The sequence below is a fragment of the Coregonus clupeaformis genome, chromosome 12 (assembly GCF_020615455.1).
Source record: "Coregonus clupeaformis isolate EN_2021a chromosome 12, ASM2061545v1, whole genome shotgun sequence".
NCBI lineage: Eukaryota > Metazoa > Chordata > Actinopteri > Salmoniformes > Salmonidae > Coregonus > Coregonus clupeaformis.
Genome location: NC_059203.1, coordinates 27,430,410 through 27,443,540, shown reverse-complemented (window position 1 = coordinate 27,443,540; position 13,131 = coordinate 27,430,410). Strand labels below are relative to the sequence as shown.

The following is a 13,131-nucleotide window of genomic DNA, read 5'->3' as shown; positions in this document are numbered from 1 at the left end:
CCATCACTCATGCTATCCTAAACATCAGTAATCTCCTTTGACATAATGGAATGTAGACTTTCTGTCTCCTAACCACTTATCTAGTAACTCTAACCTGTCCCCCACGATACTATGACATAACATTATTACAGCCACAAAGTGGTAGGCCACACAAGCTCACAGAAAGGGACCGCCGAGTGCTGAAGCGCGTAGCGCGTAAAAATAATCTGTCCTCAGTTGCAACACTCCCTTCCGAGTTCCAATTGCTTCTGGAAACAACGTCAGCAGAATAACTGTTAGTCGGGAGCTTCATTAAATGGGTTTCCATGGCCGAGCAGCCGCACACAAGCCTAAGATCACCACGTGCAATGCCAAGCGTCGGCTGGAGTGGTGTAAAGCTCGCCGAAATTGGAGTCTGGAGCAGTGGAAACGCATTCTCTGGAGTGATGAATCACGCTTCACCATCTGGCAGTCCGACGGACAACTAGGCCCCTTAGTTTCAGTTAAGATAAATCTTAACGCTACAGCATACAATGACATTCTAGACGAGTCTGTGCTTCCAACTTTGAGGCAACAGTTTGGGGAAGGCCCTTTCCTGTTTCAGCATGACAATGCCCACGTGCACAAAGCGAGGTTCATACAGAAATGTTTGTTGAGATCGGTGTGTAAGAACTTGACTGGCCTGCACAGAGCCCGACCTCAACCCCCTCGAACACCTTTAGGATGAATTGGAACGCCGACTGGGAGCCAGGCCTAATCGCACAACATCAGTGGCCGACCTCACTAATGCTCTTGTGGCTGAATGGAAGCAAGTCCCCGGAGCAATGATCCAACATCTAGTGGAAAGACTTCGCAGAAGAGTGGAGGCTGTTATAGCAGCAAAGGGGGAACCAACTCCATATTTATGCCCATAATTTTGGAATGAGATGTTCAACGAGCAGGTGTCCACATACTTTTGGTCATGTAGTGTACATGCAATAAGACAGCCATGAGTGTGCACACTAACCCAGAGCATTCAGGTGATGTGGATGTATACTAAACTGGAGCATTCATATAGAGCATTATATGATGTCTCACTGGGCTTGAATCAACGTTGTCTCAACTTCAACGTATTGTGACATGGAATCAACGTGGAAAATACATTGGATTTGAAAAAAGTAATTGTCTTTTATATACTTTATATTATTCATAATATACCGTATATATAGACGGGTTGGTTGTTTAGAAACAAAACCGAAGCGTGCGCAACTATGGGGCAAAATAGATTGGGTTTGATTCGATTGTTGACCAGATGTAAACTATTTTTCCTCTTCAATGTTTATTAAAAACATAAATGAAGTTGTACAATGAGCACTTTTTTTCTTTCAAATACATCATTACAGTTTTTGGTTAACTAGCTAGCAATTTTTTTGCCATATTAGCATCACTCAAAACACCTCAAAACAAGACATGGTATCAAAAACCAGGTAAAACTAGCTGAAACAAGCTACTTACGATTCCCCACATGGCAGTTTCTTGTCATTGTTGCTAGCTATCTGGCCATCCAGAATCACAACAACACACGGCCTACTGCTCCTTTGAGGCGTGCACATCATTTATGTGATGATCTCAGCTAACCCATCTATACTATCAAAGCAGAAGATACTGTATGTGTGATAAATGCGTTGTTTGCTCTATAACCCATTTAGTTCATGTGCCTTGCGACCGTGATATATAGGCCTAAGGCCGAGACAATAAGAAGACACAGTGGTAGAATAAATTCAATCACACCTTTGTTTCATCACAAAACCGGAGAGCAACCTCTGTCTGGTGAAGTCCACAAAGCATATTGCACGTACAAAACAGCAAGTTAATGTTTCCAAAATGTTCGGACTACTAAACAGCTCTTTATTTAGAACCACAGAGAGATACCACAAGCCGCAAAGAAGACAGGAGCTGCCTCCACTATTCTAGCACCATTTCAACTTCAACATCATTTTTTTTGGTCATTTTAGCAGACGCTCTTATCCAGAGCGACTTACAGTTAGTAAGTGCATACATTTTATTTCATTTTTTCATCATCAAATCACCTATGCTTAGTCTAATACAGTGACAACTAAAATATACCAAAAACGATTTAGTCTAATCAATGTGAGCTAAATATGATGTGGCTGTCCATGTTTCTGATTTCTGTGTGTGTGTGTGTGTGTGTGTTTAAGTCGAAAAGAACATGTTGACTCACCCTACTTCTAGAGAAACGCGAATGCTATCCTCCTCTCTTTCATGTTGATGAAACAGTCTATGACTCTGTCATACAGTACACACTTTTATATTTTGTTGTCCTAGGCTACCTGGATAAAATGCTTGCTCGCTAGCCTAACTTCCTTTCATGGGCAACAATGCGGCAGGCCAGCTAGTTAACATTAGCCTACTACATCTAGCTACATGTTGAACTTCCATCCTCTCAGGCCAGGGGCACAATGTATGAATTTTTGGTTGGATCAGAATCACCTTTAAAATCATTGGCCAGTATGGAGAATTGAGTGAAAGTCCAAATCCCTATCTCCATCCATGGCTAATTTAGTAAAGGGCCAATTTTAGCTAGCTAGCTAGCAACCGGAGGACAACTACACAACGAGACGCAACAATTCAAGTTTTATTCTGTCAATGACGTTTTGTTCTCGATGTCATGTGATTGGAGTGAAGCCAAATCCAAACTGGCTTCCCTTGACACTATTTTTTGGTGCGAAAGGACCATTCACAGTTGAGCTCACTCAATTTAGCTCAACGCTGATTGGCTATTATTTTATACTGCTGTGTGTACAGTGGGGAAAAAAAGTATTTAGTCAGCCACCAATTGTGCAAGTTCTCCCACTTAAAAAGATGAGAGCCTGTAATTTTCATCATAGGTACACGTCAACTATGACAGACAAAATGAGATTTTTTTTTCCAGAAAATCACATTGTAGGATTTTTACTACATTTATTTGCAAATTATGTTGGAAAATAAGTATTTGGTCAATAACAAAAGTGTATCAATACTTTGTTATATACCCTTTGTTGGCAATGACACAGGTCAAATGTTTTCTGTAAGTCTTCACAAGGTTTTCACACACTGTTGCTGGTATTTTGGCCCATTCCTCCATGCAGATCTCCTCTAGAGCAGTGATGTTTTGGGGCTGTCGCTGGGCAACACGGACTTTCAACTGCCTCCAAAGATTTTCTATGGAGGTTGAGATCTGGAGACTGGCTAGGCCACTCCAGGACCTTGAAATGCTTCTTACGAAGCCACTCCTTCGTTGCCCGGGCGGTGTGTTTGGGATCATTGTCATGCTGAAAGACCCAGCCACGTTTCATCTTCAATGCCCTTGCTGATGGAAGAAGGTTTTCACTCAAAATCTCACGATACATGGCCCCATTCATTCTTTCCTTTACACGGATCAGTCGTCCTGGTCCCTTTGCAGAAAAACAGCCCCAAAGCATGATGGTTCCACCCCCCATGCTTCACAGTAGGTATGGTGTTCTTTGGATGCAACTCAGCATTCTTTGTCCTCCAAACACGACGAGTTGAGTTTTTACCAAAAAGTTATATTTTGGTTTCATCTGACCATATGACATTCTCCCAATCCTCTTCTGGATCATCCAAATGCACTCTAGCAAACTTCAGACGGGCCTGGACATGTACTGGCTTAAGCAGGGGGACACGTCTCGCACTGCAGGATTTGAGTCCCTGGCGGCGTAGTGTGTTACTGATGGTAGGCTTTGTTACTTTGGTCCCAGCTCTCTGCAGGTCATTCACTAGGTCCCCCCGTGTGGTTCTGGGATTTTTGCTCACAGTTCTTGTGATCATTTTGACCCCACGGGGTGAGATCTTGCGTGGAGCCCCAGATCGAGGGAGATTATCAGTGGTCTTGTATGTCTTCCATTTCCTAAGAATTGCTCCCACAGTTGATTTCTTCAAACCAAGCTGCTTACCTATTGCAGATTCAGTTTGGAGTGTGACTGTTTGAGGTTGTGGACAGGTATCTTTTATACTGATAATAAGTTCAAACAGGTGCCATTAATACAGGTAACGAGTGGAGGACAGAGGAGCCTCTTAAAGAAGAAGTTACAGGTCTGTGAGAGCCAGAAATCTTGCTTGTTTGTAGGTGACCAAATACTTATTTTCCACCATAATTTGCAAATAAATTCATTAAAAATCCTACAATGTGATCTTCTGGATTTTTTTTCCTCAATTTGTCTGTCATAGTTCACGTGTACCTATGATGAAAATTACAGGCCTCTCTTCATCTTTTTAAGTGGTAGAACTTGCACAATTGGTGGCTGACTAAATACTTTTTTTCCCCACTGTATGTGCGTTTCAGAGACTGGAGTGGTTAAAAAAAATAATCTCTGTGGGATGTTTTTCTTGAATGTTTTGGTTATATGAGGAATTTCAACATTTGTATTGTACTGTATCTAATTCACAGCCACATCCCCAAAGATAGTGGATGTGTATTTCAACACCCTTTTATTTAACTTAAAGGTGTTTTCCACACTTTTTCACTCCCCTTTTACATTGTCATGTGCCAGTAGCAATATAGGCTCCTGTATTGTGATTTCTATGTTTTTTTGTATTACTAAACCCCAGTAATAATAATACCGTATTGTATCACCGGAGTATTTTCACCTGCCATTTGATGAGGAGTCAGTAAATAAAGGGGAAAAGATACAGATATTCAAATAGAATAGAGAGAATATAGTTAAATGGCTTTGGGTTTGTAGAAGTATCGCTACACGAAGGTGTAATGTTAAAAAACTTAGCCTCAAGGTAATATATATTTCAGGGTAAGAATGAAAAGTCTTAAAAACCATGTAAAGCATAGGAAAAATACAACAAGATAAAGCAGGAAAAATATTTTTTATTTAAATGCTTCTATTCTAAACTAAAATGCAAATCTCAACTAAATGAATCTCAATCATTGTCCACAGAAATCATTCTTACCCAAAACCTTTTTTAGCACCACAGTAACACTTGAAGCGTTAGCATTAATGATGCTAATGGACCCCAGGAAGAATAGCTGCTTTTTCTTCAACAGCTAATGGGGATCCAAATTAAAATCATAAATCATAAATTCACACCCTCACTCCTTCACAACACGCTCAAGGCCACACACAGCACATGCAGCTTTCGTCGAAGATGGTGCCGCTGCCACATTTCCTGAGGCTAGTGATGCCACCAGCGCACATGTAGAAGGAGTTGTTGTCCTCTGGGTTGGCGTAGATGCCATCAGGCTTGCCGTTGCAGAAGCCGGTCCCAGGGGCGTGGGTGGTGGGGCGTGTGGTGGTGGGGTGTGTAGTGGTGGGGTGTGTGGTGGTGACTGAGCCAGGTTTGGGGGTGGTGGTTGGGGGCAGAGGGGGCAGCTCTGGATGGGAGGAAATAGAAAAGGAGAGAGGACTTTACCATGAGAGACAGAGCTGAGGTGATGAAACAGTGATGAAAAATCTGGACATTATTTAATCTGACTGCATTTATCATAGTGGCACCCTTCACACAGTGGGATAATCTGGTCCAGTAGTTGGTTCACTTCAGATTACATTTTAGTTTAGTTTTGGAATATCAAGTTTCTTTCTTCCTTCACTGAAACATCAGACTTACCGATGTCAAGAAGGTTGCGCAGATGTCCCAGCAGAGGGTGGTTACCCTCGTTGCAGAACTGGTTGGCGAAGTCATCAAGATCCAGGGCCCAGACGAAGGCACCGCCAAACTTGTTTTCCTTCATGTAGCGGACCTGTTCGATCGAATGAGAACAGAGAAAGGTAGCGAGACAAAGACAGAGAGAGAAAGGGTATATGTTTAGAGGCTATGTCACCCAAGTTTTCACAAACCTTAAGTATCGTCCCATATACTTTGTTGACTACTTTAATGACTGGGCAAGAATGTCTTCTTATCTAAATTAGTATCATGGTAAATGTTGAGTTGAAAATGACCTTGGTCTCGTAGCTCTGCCTGTTGTCAAAGCCAACCCACTCATTGCCCTTGTAGGCGTAAGGAACCATCTGGTCTGCAATCATCTCAACTGTTGTGCCCTTCACAAATGTGCAGATCTGAACAAACACATGAAACGGGAGATTTTATACAGCATTCTTGGAATAACAATGAAAAACAAATATCTAACTTTGCTTAACATTTTGATCCTGAGTGTTTCAATATTTTGGCCCCCAGCTCTCACCTCATAGTAGGCCCAGAAGCCAGCCTCGCGGGTGTAGGGCCCGGCGGAGGCGGGGCCACTAGCTGGTGCTCCAACACTGCTGTCAGATGATGTCAGGCGGAAGGTACGACCATAGGAGGCGAAGCCCATGTTCAGCTTCTCCACTGGGGTGCCATTGTCTCTCCAGTACTTCATGGCGTAGTCCTGAGAGAGAAAGAAAGGGGTGGAGGGATGGAGTGGGGGATGGGGAGAGAGGTGTGAAATATAGCACTTCAGCAGTGCTAGGGCATTTATTGTGGTAGAACAGGGATGAGCAACTTTGATGGGGGTGGGGAACACAAAAAAAACCGAAATCATCATGAGGGGCAGCAGTGGCTCGTAAGTCTGCGTACCCACGTCTTTATGAAGATGGTTGGAATGAGAAGGGTTTTAAACGTACTACTTTCTTCCTTCTACAGGTTTAGTCACTCCAAAAGTATCATTATACACACTGATAAACATTCTGTCAGTCTGTGTGGAATCTTTCCTTACAGTGTTGAAGAAGATAAGGTCTCCCTTGTCATGAGCTCCTTGGTAGAGTGGGCTGTTGTGTCCAGTGAATCGCTCCCAAGTTCCGTGGAAGTCGTAGGTCATCACGTTGATGAAGTCTAGAGACCTGGAGACACACACACACACAAGTTGACACACAAACTATAACTATTGAGAACAGAAATCGCACCTGGAAGCTGTTTCTAAAGCTAAAGAGCTTACTATTTAAACTGATGGACCTCTCTGCAGGAAACATTCATATTCAAAATGGCCGCTAGACTCACTTGGCGATCTCGGCAATCTCATATCCAGAGTCGATGGTTCCCTTTCCAGCGGACACGGCAGCGGTTAGCATGAGCTGGGCATAGCCGGTGGACTTGGCCTCAGCTGCGTAGGCAGCCACAAGCTCCTGTAAAACGTACACACACAAAGCATCATGGGTCAGAAAGGGTTGGAGATACACAGTAAAGATGTATTATGGGAAACCATACGAGCTTGGGAAAATATATTAGTAGTTTGCCCCCAGTATTTTGTAATGCCTTTTGAATGCTTGGAATAGCACTATATAAATCCAAACCATTATCTACATTGTTTCCATTGACTAATAAGTGTAGTGGAGGAGCCACATTCACCTGGCAGAGCAGAGTGAACCTCTTCTTGTCCTCTGGGGGGCTCCCTCGCGATCCAGGGTACTCCCAGTCCAGGTCCAGCCCGTCAAAGCCATGAGTCCTCAGGAAGCTGATGGACGACTGGATGAATGTCTTACGGTTGGCAGCATTGCTCACCATGATGGAGAACCTGAGGTGAGGAAGAAAGTTTTATCATAAGGCTGTATTACAATACACCATATGGTTTCTAAATACTACCTACTACTGTACTACTTCCACAGATACACTACTAGCTAATCTCTCATGGACCGACTACGTAAACATAAATCGAGCATCTGACAGAATTACGTGAGATTTTAGTTCTGGGTTAACTCAGTTTACTACTAGAACACTATGATGGAACACCTGAGAGAGGATCAAGGTTTTATCACAATGCCTTAATATAATACACCATGGTTGCTAAAGTGTGCTAAAAGTAAATTAGTACAGATATCAGTAGTCATATAGTACTGGTAGTCATGATGAAAGTTGTCTTGACAACACAAACTTGTGGTGTTGTCCTTCGTCAAAAGCACTTTGAACAGCATCTTATCTTCACTGTGCTTGTAAAACATGATAAATGTGTGATTTCAGGTCCCCTAGTATAGTTAACACACATCCAGACAACGTAAATTCAGCTATTTCACACATGTACACATGTGTATTACTATGCATGTGTGAATTGGAAATGTGTTTTTTGCATGTCCCAACTCTTCTTGAAACACCCTCAGGGAGTGGGGTCACAGCCAGGATCTGCCATTATTAACAGAAAACCTGGCGCAATTAGGGTTAGGTGCCTTGCCCAAGGGCACATCGACAGATATTTAATCTTGTTGGCTCGGGGATTCGAACTAGCAACCCTTCGGTTTGCCGCCCTTTCCGCCAAACACTACGATACAGTAGGTACAGTTGAAGATGTACTCTAAACCTAAGTATGGGTGTTTAAGCCAAATGTATGGTGTGTTTCATAGCCCTGTGGCATGACTAAGGAAAGTACTTACTGGGAAGAACCGAAGTTCCATCCTCCGACAGCCAGCAGAGTCTTAAGATGAGGGTTCCTGCAGAGAGACGGCAAAGAAAGGCGGGTTTGAGATTATTCAGCAACTTTGGACATAAGTAAATTTGAAAATCTAAGCCTCTGTTTAAAACAAGCTCCAGTTCAGAGAAATTAATAACAACACCAATGAAATATCCCTGGACAATTGGGAAACTAAGTTCCTCATTCAACACCAACACTAATAAGTTGTGAAGCGAGCCACTTACTTGTTCTTCAAGGCGTTGAAGGACTTGTAGAGGACGTCATCGTTCCACTCGTAGGTGACCAGCTCGTTGCGGCTGTTGATGATGGAGAAAGCGTAGATCAGGTGAGTGCACAGGTGGGGGTCCACGTTCTCAGGCTTGTACTTCCCTTTGTCTGGTCTGTACTGAGACCAATTGGTGAAGTAGCACACCATCTTGGGAGAGGCTGCAGCTGCGGTGGAAACTGAGTTGGAAGCACCCAACTGGCACAACACAAGGCACAAGCCTAGAGAGAGCGAGTGAGAGAGAGAGAGAGAGGTCAATACATAAGTAACTCACTAGGATAACTTTTATCTGCACTGATGTAATAGTGCAGTTTTGAAAGGCAAAGCAAATGTCTGTGTAAATAGCCAAAAAAACATTTATGTCAAAGGGCAGTGATTGTGCCTGATGTAAACTGTGGATGAGTTGTATGTAGTCACCTGCTAAGATTGTCAGCTTAGACATCTTAACTTCTGTTTGATACGAGACAAAGAGAGAAAGAGAGAGAGAGAGATTTTCATCAATTAATCTTGAATCTGATATTAGTGATTACAGTTGGTATTTACAGTGGGTTATGCCAGCATGGAACTGATGCAAGGTGTCAAACATCAAACATTTACCTGCTCACTACAGCACAACATTAAAGTACCCACCACTAATATCGATCTCCCCATTAAATAAATTAACCTGACAAACTGCACTGTGCATGGTACTGTCCTAAACAAAATGTTCTATACTATTGAAATAATAGCATTATATGTGTTCATTCACTGACTCTCATTAGTACATTTAGATACTTAGAATCTTTAGTAAACTAATTTAGCAATAGCATTAAAACAGTGTCTAGCAACTAAAACAAAATAGCAACTAACATCAAAGGTTGATTCATCAAATTACACAATGAATCATTGGTCCAAATATGACGGAGGAAACTGTCAGCTCTCAGTTGTGAGTTTCCTTCCAAGCTTACCTTGGGAATTTCAACGATGAAAGAACCAATGATGAAGTTTGGTCTGTCTTTTTATATAGTTTATCCATGTGACCAAAGGGGAGGGGGGGTTGATACAATTATTGCAATACGATCAGATAAGATAACTACAGAAGGGTCTGGACTGGGTGGAGATTTATTTATGGCAGGTGCATGCCAGGTAATGTACAGTACTCAGCTGAGAAAGGCAAAACAAGACAGATTGTCAAGGTTGAGCGTAGATGTGGTGTGGAATCAAGCGCAGGACACACAGAGGCTTCGTACTAACGTCTTTAGTGAAGACAACAAAAGAACAAGCCAACACGGCTAAATACAACCCGGCAGGCAAGCGAACTTTACGCACACCGGTAACAGTACAAAAGCGCACACTGTGCGGAACTCTCTACAAAACAATGCCGAGAGAATAAATGAACTAGCATCCCACGTTGACAACGAACAATTACACACAACACATGACAAAACCCAAGAGAACTTATAGGACACATAATTAACACTAACAAGGAACAGGTGTAACAAAACAGACCAAACCAAACAAACATCGAAACATAGAACGGTGGCAGCTAGTACTCGGGAGACGACGACCGCCGAAGCCTGCCCGAACAAGGAGAAGGAGCAGCCTCGGCCGAAACCGTGACACAGATAAGACACAGTGCCTATAGAAAGTCTACACACCCTTGAACTTTTTTTCAAATGTTGCTGTGTCATTGGCCATGTTTACACGGGTACATCATTCCGGATTATAGCTCATATCCCGCTTAAGGTCTTATTCGGGATAAGCTGTTTACATGCACCATTGATATCCCTCTCACGAGCATCCCTGTTACCATGAATAAACAAAATATTCTTAATTCTTAAGTTCATATGTGTTAAATGGAATGGTAACTGAAATATGGACACTGACTGTAGTCCTATAACCTATCACATGTAGCCTAATATAATATTAATTCCTGCAGAATTATGCATTTTTGCAGTAAAATGATACAACAAATGTTAATTTTGTCTCGGGAACAGAAGTGGAGAAATATGATTACTTTCTTTCAGCATCTCTTGAGAAAATGTGAATATGTGTGTAACTGTTATCTTTGACACTGCTATGCAAGCAGACAGTATTTCAACCACATAAAATATGCACCCAATACAAACTGAAGTCTTATCAGAAACGTGTTTCATGGTTTTCTCAGCTATTCATTTCCTTAAAACCAGACAAACTGATGACACTTTGACATTTTGCACTGGAACAATCTTTCTACTGTTTAGAAATTATTGCGTTTTCTTCCCGGTGCCTAAACGAAACAGACAACTTTACCAGTGTTACCTAGATTACTAATGAGTTCATTCTATTGACGTAAACCATTATTCTGGTGAGTAATACTCTATTTAGTCTTCAAGTGCAACAAATTATGAAAGAAGAGAAGTTGCATGTATCTAACTATAGTTGACAAACAAATGACCTACCATATGTCGGAAATTATAATATGGCATACCAAATGTAGAAGATTGGAATCAGAAATATATCTAAATTAGGGGTGAAAGTAGTCTAAACCAGTAGGCTATCCGGTCCAGTAATGAGTATCATCAAAATAAATTATGAAGGAATTATAAATAAAAGTAGCCTACTTTTTGAAGTGATTTGTTTGACAATCAGATGAAAACATCATCACACAACACCCATGATATGTGAAACTGAGCCTGTACAGATAATGAAAAACATCAGTAAACGGGATAAGATGTTACATTGGCACAGTATCCCGTCTAAGATCAGCATATACCAGGCATCTTATCCGGGTTTCTCATAACAGAGATACAAGGTTTTTCGGGTTATTGTGAACTGGAAATTATGTTTATATACAGTGGGGAGAACAAGTATTTGATACACTGCCGATTTTGCAGGTTTTCCTACTTACAAAGCATGTAGAGGTCTGTAATTTTTATCATAGGTACACTTCAACTGTGAGAGACGGAATCTAAAACAAAAATCCAGAAAATCACATTGTATGATTTTTAAGTAATTAATTTGCATTTTATTGCATGACATAAGTATTTGATACATCAGAAAAGCAGAACTTAATATTTGGTACAGAAACCTTTGTTTGCAAATACAGAGATCATACGTTTCCTGTAGGTCTTGACCAGGTTTGCACACACTGCAGCAGAGACTTTGGCCCACTCCTCCATACAAACCTTCTCCAGATCATTTAGGTTTCGGGGCTGTCGCTGGGCAATACGGACTTTCAGCTCCCTCCAAAGATTTTCTATTGGGTTCAGGTCTGGAGACTGGCTAGGCCACTCCAGGACCTTGAGATGCTTCTACGGAGCCACTCCTAGTTGCCCTGGCTGTGTGTTTCGGGTCGTTGTCATGCTGGAAGACCCAGCCACGACCCCATCTTCAATGCTCTTACTGAGGGTTGTTGGCCAAGATCTCGCGATACATGGCCCCCATCCATCCTCCCCCTCAATACGGTGCAGTCATCCTGTCCCCTTTGCAGAAAAGCATCCCCAAAGAATGATGTTTCCACCTCCATGCTTCACGGTTGGGATGGTGTTCTTGGGGTTGTACTCATCCTTCTTCTTCCTCCAAACACGGCGAGTGGAGTTTAGACCAAAAAGCTCTATTTTTGTCTCATCAGACCACATGACCTTCTCCCATTCCTCCTCTGGATCATCCAGATGGTCATTGGCAAACTTCAGACGGGACATGCGCTGGCTTGAGCAGGGGGACATTGCGTGCGCTGCAGGATTTTAATCCATGACGGCATAGTGTGTTACTAATGGTTTTCTTTGAGACTGTGGTCCCAGCTCTCTTCAGGTCATTGACCAGGTCCTGCCGTGTAGTTCTGGGCTGATCCCTGACCTTCTTCATGATCATTGATGCCCCACGAGGTGAGATATTGCATGGAGCCCCAGACCGAGGGTGATTGACCGTCATCTTGAACTTCTTCCATTTTCTAATAATTGCGCCAACAGTTGTTGCCTTCTCACCAAGCTGCTTGCCTATTGTCCTGTAGCCCATCCCAGCCTTGTGCAGGTCTACAATTTTATCCCTGATGTCCTTACACAGCTCTCTGGTCTTGGCCATTGTGGAGAGGTTGGAGTCTGTTTGATTGAGTGTGTGGACAGGTGACTTTTATACAGGTAACGAGTTCAAACAGGTGCAGTTAATACAGGTAATGAGTGGAGAACAGGAGGGCTTCTTAAAGAAAAACTAACAGGTATGTGAGAGCCGGAATTCTTACTGGTTGGTAGGTGATCAAAAACTTATGTCATGCAATAAAATGCAAATTAATTACTTAAAATCATACAATGTGATTTTCTGGATTTTTGTTTTAGATTCCGTCTCTCACAGTTGAAGTGTACATATGATAAAAATTACAGACCTCTAAATGCTTGTAAGTAGGAAAACCTGCAAAATCGGCAGTGTATCAAATACTTGTTCTCCCCACTGTACATCAACTCAAAAACAGAATACTGGAGTATCCCGAATAATAAGAGGATATTGGTGTGCATGTAAACATACATGGTCCGTGTGTCAGAGTTTCCTG

General features: G+C 42.2%; 1 protein-coding gene across 2 annotated transcripts; it reads right to left on the bottom strand.

The window, feature by feature from the left end:
- Nucleotides 1–4,838: 4,838 nt before the first annotated feature.
- Nucleotides 4,839–9,610, bottom strand: LOC121578646 (acidic mammalian chitinase). 2 transcript variants are annotated; one of them, XM_041893018.1, is made up of 11 exons: nucleotides 9,575–9,610; nucleotides 9,045–9,077; nucleotides 8,587–8,848; nucleotides 8,325–8,381; nucleotides 7,309–7,474; nucleotides 6,961–7,085; nucleotides 6,680–6,803; nucleotides 6,170–6,352; nucleotides 5,928–6,044; nucleotides 5,596–5,728; nucleotides 4,839–5,362 (listed from the first exon to the last, which is right to left on the bottom strand). In XM_041893018.1, the coding sequence occupies exons 2-11, from the start codon at nucleotides 9,067–9,069 to the stop codon at nucleotides 5,100–5,102; spliced, it is 1,455 nt and encodes a 484-aa protein (XP_041748952.1). In that variant the 5' UTR covers nucleotides 9,070–9,077; nucleotides 9,575–9,610; the 3' UTR covers nucleotides 4,839–5,099. The 2 variants fall into 2 exon arrangements, with proteins under 2 accessions (XP_041748952.1, XP_041748953.1); XM_041893019.1 differs by lacking the exon at nucleotides 9,575–9,610 and adding an exon at nucleotides 9,477–9,497.
- Nucleotides 9,611–13,131: the final 3,521 nt, after the last annotated feature.